The sequence below is a fragment of the Lepidochelys kempii genome, chromosome 4 (assembly GCF_965140285.1).
Source record: "Lepidochelys kempii isolate rLepKem1 chromosome 4, rLepKem1.hap1, whole genome shotgun sequence".
NCBI classification, from domain to species: Eukaryota; Metazoa; Chordata; order Testudines; family Cheloniidae; genus Lepidochelys; species Lepidochelys kempii.
The window spans coordinates 12,954,982-12,974,729 of NC_136383.1; the positions used below are offsets into that span (position 1 = coordinate 12,954,982).

The 19,748-nt window shown below is 43.7% G+C and overlaps 1 protein-coding gene across 1 annotated transcript in view; it reads right to left on the reverse strand.

Annotated features, from left to right (window-relative positions):
- Positions 1-304: 304 nt before the first annotated feature.
- Positions 305-19,748, reverse strand: part of CCDC158 (coiled-coil domain containing 158) — a 56,904-nt gene continuing 37,460 nt past the window's right edge. The window contains exons 18-25 of the mRNA XM_073340430.2: positions 16,724-16,887; positions 14,949-15,008; positions 10,721-10,780; positions 7,629-7,696; positions 6,414-6,620; positions 5,329-5,352; positions 1,719-1,820; positions 305-384 (exon numbers count right to left, since the gene is read on the reverse strand). Coding sequence (XP_073196531.1) covers positions 308-384; positions 1,719-1,820; positions 5,329-5,352; positions 6,414-6,620; positions 7,629-7,696; positions 10,721-10,780; positions 14,949-15,008; positions 16,724-16,887 — 762 coding nt within the window. The 3' untranslated portion in view covers positions 305-307. The remainder of the gene's footprint in view (positions 385-1,718; positions 1,821-5,328; positions 5,353-6,413; positions 6,621-7,628; positions 7,697-10,720; positions 10,781-14,948; positions 15,009-16,723; positions 16,888-19,748) is intronic.

A 19,748-nucleotide genomic window follows, 5' to 3' on the forward strand; every position in this document is an offset into this window, starting at 1 on the left:
TCTGTTGGGCCTTATTTGGGATGACCAGCATGACTCTCTCTTGGCTGTCTCCCTTGGCGTATGTGGCTATTCCCACTGTATGCCAATAAAAGATACAATACCTCTCTCTCTATGTCTTGTGTTTACTTCTCTACATCCTGCTCTTTTAGAACTCCAGATTGCGGCTAGTATTCTAGTCCAAGACACAGATTACAAAACTATGAGAACCTTTATTATGAATCTTTAACAGTATCATATATTTTAAGCATCACATTTAATGGGGCCAAATCTACATATATTGGAATGATCACAACCATACAGAGTTTCTTTATTTTGTTAGCTTTTTCTCCTTGTCCTTCACTTTCTCAATCTTCTTTTCCTGACAGCGGATCATTGAAGACATTGCTGAAAATAGCATTGAGAATAGATCACTTGAATGCTGTGTATTGCTAGATCACATTGAGCAGAAAACAACTCAAGCATCAGGTATTGACACCTACAGCTTATACAGCCAGCCAGCCAGCATATTACACAGGCAATGCTCTGTGTTTGCTGTGCCCTAAAGAAAACAAATGTGGCTTCCACTTTAGTAGGCTGATGTTTTAGTACACAAAATAGGCCTAATAATAAATGGATATTCCCTCAGCTTGGCTATACAGCTGTTTCATTTGGACCCAATGGCCCGAATTCATTACTGTAAGAAAGTAAATGGGGAAAACTCTATTGATTTCAAAGTTACTTTTTATGGGTTGTATTGAAATTGATTGAATTTTAAGTGACTCTGGGCCAATGTTTGTAAGGTGGCGTTTGTTCTAATGCACATATGAGGGGTTATTTTAGTTCTGTATCTTTTATACAGCTGAGGTATAATACGTTACTGTTACAGAAAACTTGCTGGTGTATCAAGTGGAAGTTAAATTAGAGCAAATACTGAAGGGAGATATGACCATTTACACGAGCTGGCCCAAACTTTTCCCTGCTCGGTTTTTGTTTTATATAAATAATTTCATTAGAGTTTTATCAAACAAATTCCCATCATTCATGACTTTCACATAATTATATGATGAGTGGAAGCATTCATCTTCCAGGTCCATAAGCACAGAAGTGAAGGGGAAAGGGAAGATAATCAGAATATGGAGTAAGGAAAAAATGCTGACGACAAAAGGAATTTCAGCACCCAGTGGTCTGCAGTCACTGAAGTTGATAGGAGTTTAGCTGGTTTCAGTGCGAGTGGGAGCAGGATCAGGGCCTAATATGTCAGCTGTGATCAGTGGGCTGGCTGAGACTGCAGGATTTCCCTGTTTTAGAAAAAGGAATAACTGTGGAGGATCAGCTATGGTTGTGTGGTCACTGCTCGTAAACGGTGATTTTGTTTTTAAATGAAGACTTCTATAAACAGAATAGCTTTCAATTTCCCTGAAGGGTCAACAGCTCCATAAAAATCCCATTTAATTGGTTACAGCAGCACATTACCGCACCCCTCAACAGCTGCCATGTTTGAAAGATTTAGGATCTCAGAGCTCATTAAAGGGCTGAGTACAGTACATTGTGGAGTTAATCTGTTTATTCTCCTAGGAGCTGGATAATGTGGAAGTGGCTATTAGTAAATCAGACACATCTAAACTGACAGGAATGGACAACTGTGGCCAGAGCTATGGCATGTACCACAGAGATACAGTGGAGACTCCAGTACATTTCAAAATAAATACCTGTGATTTCAATAGAATAAATTCCAGTACCTTGGTTTTTCATCTGTAACGTTTCCACCAGGTTTTGTAGGTTTTCCATCTTGTTCTGTAGCTTCCTGCATGTGCTCCCACTGGTTTCCACAGGCTGAGAAGCTATTGAGAAAATGATTAGTCACTATACTATTAGAGGTACAAAAATACATTATCAAACTAGTTGCTTTATATAGGAACCTTAAATTACACTTAGTTCTAAAATAAAGATTTCAAACAAATAGGATTACTTTGAATATCAAAGAGAAAATAAATGAGATGACAATGATTAACATCAGTTTTTGTAATGAATCATATTTCTATTTCAAGCAAGTCAATTTTTTTTAAATGCTATGTGGTTGTGTGAAGGGGGAAGGAGGAAAAAGTACTTTGTTAATAATAATATTTGTGTATAGAACTTTTCTTTAATAGATCTCAGAGCTCTTTTCACAAGAGGTCAGTATTATCCCCATTTTATAGATGGGGAAACTGAGGCACAGAACTGAAGTGACCTGCCCAAAGTCATCTAAGAGGCCAATAGCAGATATGGGGACAGAAGCCAGGTCTTCTCAGTTCCTGTACAGTGTTCCATCCCCTGGGCCACACTGCCTCTGTTTGACTTTGACTGAACACTGATGTTCAGAAATAGACTTGAAACGTAAGGATGTAACAGCAGTAAACCAATTAGTAGTTGGCTACTGTGGGATTCAGGTTGATCAGGAGGTGGACTATGGACTAGCCCAATTTAGCAGTTATAACAGCACATGCAAATCAATGCTTTACAACTACACAATCATAGTCCGTTTCACTCTGCGAATGTGGCTCCGGGGTAAACCACTTCTGGTCAGGAGCTGCACCATTCAGACCTGCTGCTCATTCTAAAATGAGGAGGGAAAGGGACAGGTAGATGGGGGCGGGGCAGAGATGCAGGCACACAGCTACATAGAAAAAGCATGGAATGTGGAACTTTTCATCTCTAGGTTACAGGTTTGAACTGAGCCAGGGCTGGCAGTGACTGAAAGTCATCCATGTCAGCTGGCTGGCTCACGGTCTGTGTGAAATAAATTGGTGGGTTATGTGCAATTGCAACTGCAGAGATGTCCACCCCACAAAATTCATCATTACACATGCAACTAATTACTTCCTGAGCAGAAAAGCCCCTTCAGGGTCAAGGCACATTGGTGGCGGAAGCTGGTGCGGTTCTGTGGATAAATGGACTTGCATTTGTCCGACTGGCCCCTGGCAATGAGTGTGGAAGTGTCATGTGCTTATGTGTACCCGCCTCCTAGTTTTTAAATAAACATGCAAAGTCTTGCAGGGTTAGCGCCTACTAGTGTGTTTCGTTGCTGCAGAGCCAGTCAGCCCCCCAGCAGGAGCACAGCAATGTGAGCATTCAGCGCAAGGAGCATTCAGCATGGCTATTTTTGCTAGGGCTCCTTTGAAAACACAGAGGAAAAAGCCGGAGGATTGCCACATGTACAAGAGAAAAACAACTGAGTGGGAAGTGTATTGTCAGGCTCCTAGGGGGAACTACAAATAGAGTAAGAAGAAAATGTAATAACTAACATATAGCTGGGGATCACTCCAAAGAGTTGTTTCGATCTGTTTTTTCACTGATGGCCCATTTATTTAGGGACTTTTTGATACAAGATTAATAAAGCACTCCAGGCAACCTGAGCCATTGGCAGGTGGCTGGTACACTAGTGTTAAAATACACACCCTTCTACCAGTGTAGTGGTGGGATGAAAAGTTTGTTACTTTTACTGAAGATTTTACACATATATAAAAATGAGAGAGCGAGAGAGAGAGATGTGGTTACATCAGTATTTCCACTAGGCCTTGGTATTTCTCAATACTTACCATAGGAAATCCCCGGACTATTGCAAATACCGAGACTAGTTAACTGCACATTTTATTTAATCAGATAAGGCAACTGACAAGTTTCTGGTTTAACTAGTAGGGGGTTCCATGGTTGAACTACCTATGCTTTTCCAAACTAGTTAGGGTCATTTCTGGGCAGGTGGATTAAGCTCTGTTCTACAAGGCATTCGTTTGGCTAAATCCTGAAAGCCTTTTTCCTCAGTCCTTAGGCAGGCAAAATTCCCACCGACTTCAATGGGATTGTGAAGGGATGAATGTATCCTTATTGCCAGACAGTAGAGGGATTAAAGCCCTTCATCACATAGGATAAAAGAACCTGCTTTGTCTCATAGCTTCCAGGCCTAGAGAAAAGAATCCTCCAGTTCTGGCCATTAAGATGTAGCCATAAAGGACCTAGCTAGACATCAGTTTTGGTGGTGGTTGATCTGTAAGGAGGCTATGTCCCTTTGGGATTTGCCTTGATGACAATTGATGATAAAGATGTGGAGATGTTTTGGGCTGGTTGGAAGATGCTGCGCTTTCTCCATGGACTAGGAAGAATAGAAAGGACTTGCAGTGAAGAGGAAGGTGAGGGTGGCTGGGTGGTGTTGGTGGCTTGAGGTCAGATGAGATGAACTGGTGGTCTCTTCTTGCCTTAAACTCTATGACTTTGACTTGGAACTGGTTGTCCTGCAACCAAGGAGTCAACATTTTTGTGTGTTTGCTCCTGATGAAAGAAGAATCATTTGCTTTTATCTCGTTGCCAAAAGGGAGAACCAGGACTGCTTTCAAAAACAACCCCTCCACCCCCAAATAGCCCAACAACAACACACTTACCAAAGGAGACCCCTTCTTTTCCCCCCATCCCTGCAAGGAAGAGCTGTTTGCTTATCTCCTACTGAGGAAGGAATAGGACCGTCTCCCTGCCACAACAGGAATTTGCCAAAACTGTTCCCTGGCCGATGGAGAGAAGGAACGTGTTCATTTGAATTACCTTTTTGGTCATTTTTTTTTCCTCTTCAAGTGATCAGTGACTCCTTTCTTCCCAGGAATGTGGCAGCAAATTTCTTGTATGGAGTTTTGATTGGGTAATGACTTCACACTCTAGCCCTTCGTAAATTGTATATTGTTCTGACTTAATAAGGGAAGGTCGAGCCTTCCAGAATTTTTAATGCTGTATTTCATTTTCAAATACATTTATCTCCCTTTTTCTATGTTCTGCATTGTCAAGTACTAGTTTAGTTTTAGAAGCACTTTACAGTTTAATGTATATACAGCCAGAGTGGCATTTTTACAAGCACTCAATGTTGGTCTAACTCTGCTGCCATTGAAGTCAATGAGAGTTGACTTGAATGGTTAGGCCAACACTGAACACTTTTGAAAATCTCACCCTAATTGTTTTCTTTCAGTTTTGTTAATGTTCAGGTAACTTCTCATGCAGCTTTAATGGGATATAGTATTTTTCTTCACTTTCCATCCTAAACTGGTACATAGTGTTAAGCATAGTCCCTGTTAAACGGCAGCTGTGATACATGTCAGAGTTTATACAATACAGGAGGAGAAATATGTCTTAATATGGATTGTCACAAGGTGGCCCTCCCTAAATGTGGAAGCATTTTGTCTTTTAAGTGCATGCAGTGTGAAGTGAGAAAATCAGTAATAACTGAGATGGATTTCAGTAAGCTGAGCAGGGTTGCGAACTCTAGAACACAGCTTTAAAATGGAACATCAAATACATTGGAACAAATGTGCATAATGGAATTATACTTACAAGAACTGGGAATGAAGGAGACATCTGTGTAAAAAGAAAAGGTCAACAATGTAATTTTGAGAATCACCCCTACTTTTATTGAGCGAAAGGGGAGGATTTAAATCGGGGGCGGAGGTGGAGGGGGAAACTACGGCTCATGGGGCGGATCCGGCTTGCCAGCCATTTTGAGCTGGCCCTCGAGTTCCTGCTGGGGAGATGGGTCTGGGGCTTGCCCTGCTGGGGCTGGCCCGCCCTCTGGCAGTCCAGCCGGGGAGTAGGGTCGGGGGCCGCTCCATGCGGCTCCCAGAAGCTGCGGAATGGTCGCCCTCTGGCTTCTACGCGCTCCAATGGCCCCCTCAGGTGCTCCAATGGGAGCTGCAGGGGCGGTGCTTGCAGAGGCAGCAGTGTGCAGAACTGCCTGGCCATGCCTTTATGTAGGAGATGGAGAAGGGACATGCCGCTGCTTCTGGAAGCTGCTTGAGGTAAGCGCCACTTGGCGCCTACACCCCTGAGCCTCTCCCCACGCCCCATCCCTCTGCCCCAGCCCTGATCCCCCTCCCACCCTTTGAACTCCTTGGTCCCAGCCCAGAGCACCCTCCTGCACCCCCAAACTCCTCATCCCCAGCCCCACACCAGAGCCTGCACCCCCAGCAGGAGCCCGCACCCCACTCCCCTGCCCCAGCTCAGAGCCCCCTTCCGCACCCTGAACTCCTAATTTCTGGCCCCACCCCAGAGCCCGCACCCCCAACCAGAGCCCTCACCCTCCACCTGTACCCCAACTCCAATTTTCTGACATTCATGGCCCGCCATACAATTTTTATTCCCAGATGTGGCCCTTGGGCCAAAAAGTTTGACCACCCCTGATTTAAATAGTTAAATATTAAAAAGGCAAGTATGAAAATAAATGTATTTCTGAACATTTAAAAACATTACCCTCATGAACCACATAACATAACATCTGTGTATGGTGGTGTAACTTCACTGGTCTCTGTAGAAATACAGTTGGGATGAATTTAGCCTATTGTTTGTAATTCACTACCGTAGTGATTAGGGGAGAGAAAAAAGCCAGCAGAGTCCTCTTGATTGGAAGAAGGGGCCACACTTACTTTTCCGGGCAGTTGTAGCTTCTGGTGAGCTACTCTTCCTCAAAGATGGTCTATGGTCTGCTGAGGTACTAGGGACAGCCTTCAGGTCATCTAGCGGAGCAGTTAACAGTGAGTGCACTGGAGACCTATCTTTGTATCTCTCCTCCTGGGAGAACTTCTTTGGGGAAGAGGCATAACGAGGAGCAGCAGTGAAGATGGATGGACTGGCTAGAAAATCGACAAAGTGCCATTTGAATAAGCGCTCATCTTCTACCCTTAATGTGAGTTCTGCTATGCAATCATTTCATAATTCTGTTCTCTTCATTGCATTTTTTAATTCTTCCCATTTTCCATCAGCAGTCAACATAGCAGCACCTACCCTCTATCTAAGAGAACAGAGGGTATAACTTCTTTGCAAGTCACATGCAGTATTGGTGCATGGATTGTCAACTGGAAGATGGCTTGTACCTTTTCCCTAGAAGAGTATGGCCAAGTGTATTTCTGCTGACTACTTGTGTCTGGCACCCTTGGAGAACACCTGATTTTCAACAATTCAGACAGGATTTTCAAGGTTGCTCACCAACCCAGTTCTTGCTTTACCTTCTGCCTAGCTACTTAGGAGAAGGCTTAGGACAATATTTTCAACATTGGGTGCCCAAAATTTATATGGAGGCATCTAAATAAAAATGACCTGATTGTAAGAGGTGCTGAGTAACCCTTACTCCAAATGAAGTCAATGGGAGGTGCCATTACTCAGCACCTCTGAAAATCCGGACCCTTATTTAGTTGCCTAAATATGGAATTAGAAGCCTAAATGTAGGCACCCAAGATTGAAAATGTTGCTTTGTAACTATGTAAGACCACTACTGTTAACAAATACCTTTTATGGAGATTTATTTTGTCAAGTGGAAGATATTCATGGAGAAAACCATAATAAACACAGTAATTTGCTGAAATCACTCTAAACTGGGAAAACGGTTAACTGGAAAGCCCTCCTCATCTTTTCAATTCTTAGTACATGTGCTGATGTCACTCTCAATAGAACTGACCTATTAACAGTAAAACGCATATGATGAAGCACAGTGATAAGTGCTTTAGAGATTTTGTAAATAGCTCCTGCTAAGAGACACTTGTAAAACTTACCTATGAAAATACACTTCTCTATACAATTCTGCTCTGTCCCAAGCCATGCCTACTTGAAACATGCATTCTTTAGTGCAGCCCGGGAAAACTCACCAGGGGGTGTGAAAGACAGGGTAACGGTTTGGTCCTCAAGATCCGAAACATGTAAAGTTAAAGGCTCCCTGCAAGCAAAACAAGGGCAAGACTAGCATTCTATTCTGAAAGTGCCAGGCTGAGATTTCGTTAGAGGAGCTAATCTCCACAATGAGAAAGTGAAGAGTTAGCATGCATTCTAGAAGTCTCATACGCATACATGAAGGTAAATGGTGTATACAGGGTTCAAATGGGTTTACTTGGAAGAATGAAAGAACCATTATGGCCTTCTCATGCATTTAATTCTCATGCAATTTTAGCATAATGTTAAAGCTAATGGTTCAGCCTCACACCTGGGTGTAGGTCAGTCCGTCACTGGGGAAAACTGTACAGGTGCAATGTGACCACAACCTCTCTCCCCACAGAGGAATGCTGGGGGGTGAGAAAGTGTAGCCCAGCAGAGGGTGATGTTGGCTGGAGAGGAGGAGATGCTCACATTGCTGAGAGATGTCAAAATGTACCACATTTAGTGAGCTGCCCCATATAGATATTTACGTGCCCTCCATAAACATAGTATCCGAGAGTCTCTACTGATGACTTGACTGCAACTTAAAGCTGCATGCCCCCAGCTATGTTAGTACCACAGTTTGAGTGCTTCGGGCTTGATCCAATGTCAGCTGAGGTCAATTTAAGTTTTTCCCACTGACTTCAGTGGGCTCTGAATCAGGCTCTTGTACAATATGGAGATTTCTGACTTTCGTATAGGTCCATATATTTAGAATACTGGGTGTAGTATGTTATATAAAAGGGTTAACATATATAATTGCAGTCAGCCCACAGAGCGGAAACAAAACAAATAGAATAGTAAGGAAAACACACCACACAAGCTCTACCAGGAGAGTAACCAGTGGCCCAAACCCTGAAGTCCTTGCTGAGGTTTTACTCCAGTCTTAATTCCCAGGGAGAGTTTTGCCTGCATAAGGATGGAGTAAAGACTAAGGTGCTGATCTTGTAGCGGGTTCCATGTGGACTGACTTCTGTGCCCAGGCGGGCCCTGCCGAAGTCAGTGTGGCACCAGGCAAAGATAGGGGTCAATCTACAATGGAGACTGTCTTTGCCTGGGTACAGGGAGTCTGTCCACACAAAACAAATTGCAGGAGCAGGGTCTTACTGCGGACTTTAGGGTTAAACCCAGTCAGAAATACAATTGCCAGAGCTGTGCAGTAATCTTGCTGTAGAATTCACACTGTAAGTGGGGAGGATTGCACAGAGGCTAAATGAGTATAACTTCAGCATAGTGACATAAACAGGTGATGATGCTAACACAACAAAACATTGACATGAAAAGCTTATTTCAACGTTTATGCACCAGCTACTTCAGTGCTTTGGATATTGGCAGCATTTGAGTGGTAATCCTTTTCCATTTAACAGTGCTACTGTATAAATAGTACATGCAATAGTTGTTTTAATTAGGGCATACATTTTATGAAATGACAACGTAACAACACTGGTAGTTGTTCCATACATATGTCATAATGTTCTATGTAAGCAGTAATGACAAGCATTCTGTTTAAGATAAATTTACTATACACAGTGGGCTACATGCATTCCTGGTGTAACAGTCATAGATTTACTCCTGGCTGTCTGTGGCACAGTGTATTTGATATAGAACTGTTCAGGTTCACATCTAGGTATGCTTTCCTGCTTTTGAGTTTTCCTTGTTTGAGGACTCTTATCTTACTAATAATAAGGCAGGTAGCATGCTATGAGACAGTGAGATCAACATGCATGCTCTGATGTCGGGGTTACATGAAGTATAGATATGTAGCAATTCAACTGCAATACACCCATTAAAAACAACAAAGTGGCTGTTTTTTTTGTACTCATGCATATTTATATTCATCGATCATTTTATCAAATAATAACCTACTGCTAATTATTTTCTCTTGACCTTTTGACAAAGACTGGTTATTTTATGGCAGCAAAAAAGGAAAAATTGAGGAAAAACTACTGCTTTGTCACAGAAAATAGATTGATGAATCTGGCCGGAAGGCTTTAAAAGATAAAAACATAGCCTATAAACCAGCACTGAGATTTTTAATTCAGTAGCAATGCATGGTGAATACTAGAACAGAGAAAGCAGATGATTGCATCAGTCATTTCATAGGATGATTCAGTGTATAGATTGAGAACTGATTTACTGTATTACTATTGTCAACTGAAAAATAAGGGGTTTGTTTTGCAAATGGTGTGGCAAGAAGGACTGGTACATGCCTTCCAACCAGTGTCTGGAAAACTAGATGAGATAACCTTGCTTTCTGATATTATTATCCTAGTGTTTTATTTGAAAGGAAAGTTCCTTTATTGTTTTTTCTCTCGACTATGATTTAGGGCTAGATTCCAATGTCCTAAGTCATGCTGAATAGTACCTTACTCTGCAAACAGTCCCATTTTAAATCAACAGGACCACTTGTCGAGTAAGGTGTCACCTAACATGAGGAGGGGTATCAGAATCTGGCTCTAAATGGATTTCTGGAAATATGAAATTGGTTCATGATTTCTGGATTCCCCTGGTTTTCTGGCTTTCTGTGTCTTGGTGCTAACATACTAATACTCTGATTTTCAGAGATGCAGAGCTCCTGCTGATTTAAATGGGATTTGTAGCATATCTGAAATTCAGGTCATTAGTACCTGGCATTTTAAGTCTACAACAAGCACTTTTGGGGCCTATTTCTGAAGCAGAATCACCATGAGGAGCCATTAGTCCACACTAACAACAATCATTTAGATATCATTGCAGCAACTTCATAATGCCACACAGATTTTAATGGAACTAATTTATTCCTGGTGTGGTGGCACTGATTTTAGTGGGGTTGAACCAGGTGTAAATCAGCACTCATTTGGCCTGATCATATTTGTTATGCTCTTTCTAAGAAGCATCCTGACAGTGCTTCACATATAATACAGCATTGAAAAGCACAGGAATAACTCAACTTAACAAATCCTTCCCATTCTAGAAAATAAATAACAAAGATATAGTGATATCAACATGCATGCTCTAATTGTGTTGGGGTGACACACACGGAACTCAGTTAGGTGACATCACTTCTCACCTGCTGAAAGTATCCTGCCCCAAGCCGCCTTCAGGAGCGGAGTCCCTCACGGAAGTATCTCTGTATGAAAAGACATAGGCCAGTTAGAATCCCTTGAAGCATTACCATCAGGACTGCTAGATTTCCCAGGATTCCCAAGATGCAGCAGTATACATCCTAATATGAAGAAAAAATTGCTAATGTTATATGCATTCATCAAGACGTTTACACATTATAACGGAAGTTGGGGGACTGTCACAGGTTGGCTGCCCTTTGTGGCTCGGTCTACACTGCCACTGGGATGAGCTTCCCAATGGGGATAGACAGACAAGCTAGCTCCGCTCGAGCTAGCATGCTAAAAACAGCAGTGTGGCCACTGCAGCATGGACAGCAGCTCAAGCTAGGCACCCAAGTCCAAACCTACCGGACCTTCTGGACCCATACTTGGATAGATAGCCCAAACCATCACCTGTGTCACCCTGGCCACGCTGCCATTTTTAGTATGCTAGTTTGAGCTGCACTTCCACATCTACCCATCCGTAGCATGCTCCCTACTGCAGTGTAGACATACCCTTAAGTGGGGGTTGGGCTCAACTATGCCAGTGACCTAGCAGCTGTCTGTGAGCTGGTCCTGATTTGGCAACTTAATTATACTAGTGGCCCCAGCTGTGAAAGAGTCAGGAAGAGACTAGATAAGGAGGAAGGAGAACTCAGTTAGGGAGGACCTAGGACAGAGGTGGTAGGAAGTACCCACTGCCTGGGAGGAGTCAGGGGAAGCAGACTGAAGAAGGCAGCAGGGACAGAATTAATCCCTGTGGTGGGGCCTAGAAAAGGGACAAGGTACAGAGAGGCAGTCCTGGAGGCGATTGGCATTCTGGCAGAGCAAACAGGAACTGGGAGGACCTAGGGAGAAGCCAGAGGCCTGGGAACCAGCAGAGAGGCTGTGTTAAGCACAGGCCACAGGGAAGCAGCACCAGGGGCTTTGAGGTTGGAAGTGCCCCAGGAAAACTGGCGGGTAGGGTTAGCTCAGTGGTTTGAGGATTGCCCTACTAAACCCAAGATTGTGAGTTCAATCCTTGAGGGAGCCATTTAGGGATCTGGGGCAAAAATTGGGGATTGGCCCTGCTTTGAGCAGGGGGTGGGACTAGATGACCTCCTGAGGTCCCTTCCAATCCTGATATTCTATGAAACAGCTGCCCATCGGAAGAAGCAGACCTAGCTGTTTAATACAGGGTCCCTGGGCTGGAGCCCACCTTCAAGACCTGAGGAAGAGGTGTGCAACTCCAACATAAAGACTACTGAGCCCAGGCTGAGGACTGAGCCTAAAGCGTGGGATGAGGAATAGCCCAAGTGAGGGCAGAAATATCTCTGATGTTGGGACATTTTTGGACTTTAGTTGTACTTCTGTCATCCTGGAAGGGGTCTGGACTAGAAAGGACTCAGAGAGCTGACTCACTGACAGAATCAGGCCACTGCAGGGCCAAAGCGGTGACCAACGGGGGCACAAGGGGTGAAGACCCCGCAGGGCCTTGACCTGATGCCAGAGGTGCTATGGTGGTGAGTTCAACTGCTCACAGGCCCCCTTAACATTTCCTCTTTGCACCTGTAGCAGCTGCCTCTCAGGGCTTGGTGGGTGTATTGTGACAGAGTATGGAACCCACTGTCCTTCCCACCTTCAGCAAGCTTACAGCACAGGCTTGTTTTTCACAATAGCTGCTTTGGAAACTATTAATAGGTTCCATCCCGGAACTTGGTATTTCCCAACGCTTCCTTCCCTGGCTACAGCCTCACAAATCTGCCTGCGGCCCAGGCTTTCCACGGGGAATGGGGGCATGTGGCGTCTGGGCCCTCTGTGCCAGGGCAGGGCACAGCCCAGAGAGCATGCATGGAAAGATACTATGCAGTGGAATCTACTGTATTAAACTCCTATTTCATCCAATGATATCCAATAACTCCCATGGATCACAACTCCCATAGTATGAATTCCTGCCTTTTCCCAATCTGGTCTCACTTATCAGCCACTGTAAAGTTCTTATTGCACAGAAGTGTTAGGTTAGACTGTGGACCACGCATCTGGGTTAATTTCCAGAACCTACCAAGGACACGGATTGATTTAAAGTGTCAGGTTTGGGAGGTTTCTTGGCTGTGACCTAGAGAAGCAAAATGTTGATTAAATTTTGGAGCTTCACAGAAACACTCCCTTTCCATCACCAGCCCGGCTACCATGATTGCATCCAGGCCGAAAGCCCATTCTATCAGGTATTTTACTCATAAAGCACCACCTCTTCTCCATCAAGGCACTGGAGGAGAAAACTATTCACATAAATAAATGCTTTACTGCAATCCAAATCTTCAAAAAGTCAGTTCTATCCCAGCTGGAGAGAAGCATATTGTTCCATCTGTCCATATGCCCTTTTTCTTTCTTTTAGCAAAAGATCTGTATTCAATTAATGTAACTTCCCTAAAAAAGGAGCCATGTTCACTCCCAGGGATTTCTGTAACGTCCTGAGGATGACACCTTCAGATTCTTTATTGGGGTTTGAAACAAGCAAAAAAGAGATTGCCCTTGGCTAATCCTTACCAGGCTTTGCACTGAGCCTGGAGCGTATTGGAAAAGAGTTTTGGGGTTTAATCAGGATTGTATGAATACCTATGAGGTGCAGACCTGATCAACAGAGCTCACAGATATGTGCCACACTAATGTATCTCAGTGCTTTGATATTAAAAGAACTTCCAGTCACCTGGAACACAATACCAGGGATTTTCTTCACTATCTTTAAACCTATCTTGCTAATCAACTCTACTGTCCATTGTTTCCCAAAAGCTAGTCCCTCTGGTTTTACTGCATTGAGGGATTCCCAGGCCAGAAGAGACCTCTGTGAACCTCTAGGTAAAATACAGGCCACAGACTTTGCCAAAATAATTTCTAGAACATATCTTTTAAAAAACATCCAATCTTGAGTTTAAAATTGTCAGTAATAGAGAATTCACCATGACCCTTGGTAAATTGTTCCAATGGTTAATTACTCTCATAATTAAACATTTACACCTTATTTCCAGTCTGAATTTGTCTAGCTTCAGCTTCCAGTCATTGGATCCTATTGTACCTTTCTCTGCTAGATTGAAAAGCCCATTATTAAATATTTGTTCCCCATGTAGGTACTAAATTGAGTCACCCCTTAACCTTCTCTTTGTTAAGCTAAATAGATTGAGTTCCTTGAGTCTATCACTATAAGGCATGTCTAAGCCTTTAATGATTCTTCTGGCTCTTTTCTGAACCCTCTCCAATTTATCAACACCCTTCTTGAACTGTGGGCACCAGAACTTGACACAGCATTCCAGCAGTGGTTGGACCTGTGCCATACACAGAAGTATACTTTAGCTGTATTAAAACACACATTGTTTGTTCTGTTTTCCAAGCGATCCAGATCACTGTGAATCAGTGCCCTGTACTCTTCATTATTTATCACTCCTCCAATTTTTGTTTCATTTGCAAAATTTATCAGTGATGATTTTTATGTTTTCTTCCAGGTCATTGATAAAAAACGTTAAATACCATAGGGCCAAGAACTGATCCCTCTGAGACCCCACAGGAAACACACCTGCTTGATGACAATTCCCCATTTACAGTTACATTCTGAGACCTATCAGTTATCCAGTTTAATACATTTAATGTGTGCCATGTTAATCTTATATGGTTCTGTTTTTTTACTAAAACTATAATGTGGTACCAAGTCAAACATCTTAGAGAAGTCTATGAGGTTAACACTATTACCTTTATCAACCAATTTATATTCTCATAAATAAATCAAGCTAGTCTGACAGGTTCTATTTTCTATAAAACCATACTCATTGGCATAAATTACATTACGCTCTCATTTTTTTAAATTGAGTCCCATGTCAGCCATTCCATTATCTTGCCCAGGATTGATGTCAGGCTAACAAGCCTATAATTACCTGGGTCATCCCATTTACCCTTTTTAAAAATTGGCACAACATTAGCTTTCCTCTAGTCTTCTGGAACTTCCTCATTGTTCCAAGACTTATTGAAAATCAATATGAATGGTTCAGTGAGCTTAACAGCCAACTCTTTTAAACTTCTTGGAAGCAAGTTATCTGGACCTGCTGATGTAAAAATGTTTAGCGTTAGTAGCTTCTATTTAACATCCTCCAGAGAAACAAGTAGACTAATTCCCGGATTATTGGTCAAAGTCTGGGACATTCTCGGTCAAATGACAATGTTTCTTACTTGCTGTATATATCCTGTCGCAAGCTGCATGTAACAGCAGGTTCTCTACTTGCAGCATCCCTGTATGGGGGAAAATGTACCACAGTTAACAATATCAAGAAAAGCACTACTTTGAGGATTGGCAGATATAGTCATTTTCTGAGGGATAATTAGTTCTGGAAAAGATTCTCCAGTCCTCATGTCAACTCACATGGGGAACACAGTATCACAAAGGAGAGAGAAAACGGTGAACAAATCTTTCCAAAGAAACTGTTCCTTACAAAATGTCAAAGATTCACTGGTCTTTTTGCTAGACGTTGAAAACCATTTCTTGAACTCATGGCTGAATTAGCAACAAAGAAAACAATGGCTTATCTCACTTCCACTATAAAAATATAACACAGACACTCATTATAAGCCAGACATTGGCAATTCAGCACTGTTGATTGCCCTGTGTTCTGAAACATTCTTCTCTTATGATTAAGGCCCTGTCAAATTCACGGCCATGAAAAACACATCATGGACCGTGAAATCTGGTCATCCCCCCCGGTGAAATCTCGTCTTCTAATGATTCTACCCTATACTATACAGATTTCAGGGGGGAGACCAACGTTTCTCAAACTGGGGGTTCTGACCCAAAAGGGAGTTGCTGGGGGGTCGCTGTATTGTCACCCTTTCTTCTACGCTGACTTCAAAGTTGGGCAGGCAGAGAGCAGCAGCTGTTGGCCAGGTGCCCAGCTACCAAGGCAGCGCCCCGCCAGCAGCAGCATAAAAGTAAGGGTGGCAACACCATAGCATGCCATCATTACTTCTGCGCTGGTGCTGGTGGTGACTCTGCCTTTAGAGCTGGGCCCCCGGCCAGCAGCCGCCGCTGCCCCGCTCTGAAAGCGGCACCGCTGTCAGCAGCAGCACAGAAGTAAGGGTAGCAGTACTGCCCCCCCCATAATAACCTTGCAACTCCCCCACCCAACTCCTTTTTGGCTCAAGACCCCGACAATTACAACACTGTGAAATTTCAGATTTAATGCTTGATGCTGACGACGCTGATTTCTGGTTCAATAAAAAACAGCTGCTCTACCCAAACAGTAAAAAAGCGTGAGAATGGGATGTTTGGCATATGAGACTGATCTGACAAAGCCCCAGTTTTACATACAATGGGAGAAAAATAATTCTTGAAATAAGGAATATATTCTAATGCAAAATCATGAATGATTATCATCTTTACAAACTCTCTCTATTTCTGGATCCAGAGCATCAGGCTTTTACAAGTGATGCTGGTTTTGATTTTTTGTTTAACGTGATCTATGAAGTCATGGCAGTATGTTAAGAGAAACCACTCGCCTGTCTCCCGCATGACAGGATACTTCCATAATACAGAAGAAGGGAGTTCACAAATGATCATAAAATCTGAAATGCTTACATGAAAAGTAAATAAACAAGACATCACAGGGCTGCAAATGATGCAGTCATTTTCTAGTTCCACTACCATCAGAGCCATATATCATCCTTAGCCTGTGATGTGGATTCATTAGACCATGGCGCAGATACCTTGCCTATCTTTTTAATTTGGGTCACCATTCTCCTTCTGCACTCTTATAAGCAACCACTACTCCAGCAGCTTTTGAATAAGGGCTGTTGCATGAGCAATATGGCTAATTTCTCTGGATAACTTGAGTTCACTTCTAAACCCAGGTTTCCTGTACAACAGCATCCTGCACTGCCCCCAAAGCACTTGAGTGGCCAGATTTTCGTTTCAGAAGGCTATATACATCCAGAGTAATTTACACTTTTCTTACATTGTGTTTCTCAAGGTGGCTAAAGATAACTCTCTCCTGCCATCGCTGTCATTCTTACTGAGAACCATGGAGGGGATCTCATCAATCGTATTTCTTAATTCCTGGAGAAGCCGCTTTAAATCTCGCAGTGGGTCCTCCTTCACAATGGCTGGCTTGGGTGGCATCTGAATTAAATATTCATTTATAAAATAAATGTTTAAAATGGCATTTTGCTGTCCAGAACCTATATATATCCAGCTAAAGACAGACATTTCTTTTTTGTTCTCAATTATTAGACTTTTAAACTCTATTTTAGAGGAAGCTATCTAGAGGTTTGATCATGAAAATTTGATAATTATCAAAATACTTTATAAGAGGTGACTATACTATGTAAGTTAATAAGCTGTCTCTCAGAATATTGTAAAGAAAATCATAACATGTTTATATACACAGTACTGGATGTAGATGTAAATTTTTATATACATACACAAATACTATGTTCAAAAAACATTATTAAGGTTGCAAAGTTAAGCACTCAAAAGTTAGGAAATGCAACCTTAATTCAGCCCCCTGATGCATATGCATTGTAAAGCAGTCTTTAATGACATGATCACAAACTATATTTTCCACAGAACCTCCATCTCATTCAGTGTACATGATGCACAGGCAAATAATGTCTGGGTGTAGGAAAGCACAAAATGACCGGGAGGAGAGGTGGCGGGCTGAAGAGAGTAAGTGGCGGGCTGAAGAGAGTAAGTGGCGGGCTGAAGACAGGGCTGAAGCTCAAATGTGGCGGCAGCGTGATGAGAGGAGGCAGGATTCAATGCTGAGGCTGCTGCAGGACCAAACCAGAATGCTCCAGTGTATGGTTGAGCTGCAGCAAAGGCAGCTGGAGCACAGACTGCCACTGCTGCCGCTCTGTAACCAACCGCCCTCCTCCCCAAGTTCCATAGCCTCCACACCCAGACGCCCAAGAACGCGGTGGGGGGGCCTCCGGCCAACCAGCCACTCCACCACAGAGGATTGCCCAAAAAAAAGAAGGCTGTCATTCAATAAATTTTAAAGTTGTAAACTTTTAAAGTGCTGTGCTTAAAGTGCTGTGTGGCATTTTCCTTCCCTCCTCCACCACCCCTCCTGGGATACCTTGGTAGTCATCTCCCTATTTGTGTGATGAATGAATAACGAATGCATGACTGTGAAGCAGCAATGACTTTATTGCCTCTGCAAGCGGTGATTAAAGGGAGGAGGGGAGGGTGGTTAGCTTACAGGGAAGTAGAGTGAACCAAGGGGCGGGGGGTTTCATCAAGGAGAAACAAACAGAACTTTCACAGCGTAGCCTGGCCAGTCATGAAACTGGTTTTCAAAGCTTCTCTGATGCGTACCGCGCCCTCCTGTGCTCTTCTAACCACCCTGGTGTCTGGCTGCGCGTAACCAGCAGCTAGACGATTTGCCTCAGCCTCCCACCCCGCCATAAACGTCTCCCCCTTACTCTCACAGATATTGTGGAGCACACAGCAAGCAGTAATAACAGTGGGAATATTGGTTTCGCTGAGGTCTAAGCGAGTCAGTAAACTGCGCCAGCGCGCCTTTAAACGTCCAAATGCACATTCTACCACCATTCTGCACTTGCTCAGCCTGTAGTTGAACAGCTCCTGACCACTGTCCAGGCTGCCTGTGTACGGCTTCATGAGCCACGGCATTAAGGGGTAGGCTGGGTCCCCAAGGATACATATAGGCATTTCAACATCCCCAACCGTTATTTTCTGGTCTGGGAATAAAGTCCCTTCCTGCAGCTTTTGAAACAGACCAGAGTTCCTGAAGATGCGAGCGTCATGTACCTTTCCCGGTCATCCCACGTTGATGTTGGTGAAACGTCCCTTGTGATCCACCAGTGCTTGCAGCACTATTGAAAAGTACCCCTTGCAGTTTATGTACTCGCCGGCTTGGTGCTCCGGTGCCTACTCCAAATTGATTCCCAACTGACCGGTAGCTGTCTGGCGTTGCAAGCTTCCACAGGGCTATCGCCACTTGCTTCTCAACTGTGAGGGCTGCTCTCATCTTGGTATTCATGCGCTTCAGGGCAGGGGAAAGCAAGTCACAAAGTTCCATAAAGTGCCCTTATGCATGCGAAAGTTTCGCAGCCACTGGGAATCGTCCCAGACCTGCAACACTATGCGGTCCCACCAGTCTGTGCTTGTTTCCCGAGCCCAGAATCGGCGTTTCACAGCATGAACCTGCCCATTAGCACCATGATGCATGCACTGGCAGGGCCCATGCTTTCAGAGAAATCTGTGTCCATGTCCTGATCACTCACGTGACCGCGCTGATGTCGCCTCCTCGCCCGGTATCGCTTTGCCAGGTTCTGGTGCTGCATATACTGCTGGATAATGCATGTGGTGTTTAATGTGCTCCTAATTGCCAAAGTGAGCTGAGCTGCCTCCATGCTTGCCTTGCTATGGCGTCCGCACAGAAAAAAGGCGCGGAACGATTGTCTGCCGTTGCTCTGACGGAGGGAGGGGCGACTGACGACACGGCTTACTGGGTTGGCTTCAGGGAGCTAAAATCAACAAAGGGGATGGCTTTACATCAAGGAGTATTTCAGGCAGGACTTCACGGAGGGTTCCAATAAGAAATGGTGCACCTAAGTTATTGTTCTTATTGGAACAAGGAGGTTAGCCTGGCCTCTGATTGATACATGGCTAGATTTACCTCGCTGCACCTTCTCTGTGAGTGACTGCAGTGTGACCTAGAGGAATGAGTCCCCTAGACGGGGGAGTCGGGGGGAAGCAAATGAGTACAAAATAAATCTGGTCTATTTCTTGTTTTGATCCACTCCATCTATCTTTTACATCTTTGGCTGGCAGCAGACGGTGTAGAAGGACTGCATGCCATCCACATCTCATGGCTGCCCGGCAGAAGATGATGCAATAGGACTGCTAGCAATCCGTATCGCCTGCCTGCTCACCATAAGACGGTTCAATAGGACTGACTGCAGGACTAAAGAGAATGACCTGGTCAAGTCACTCCAAATTTAGTCCCTGCGCCC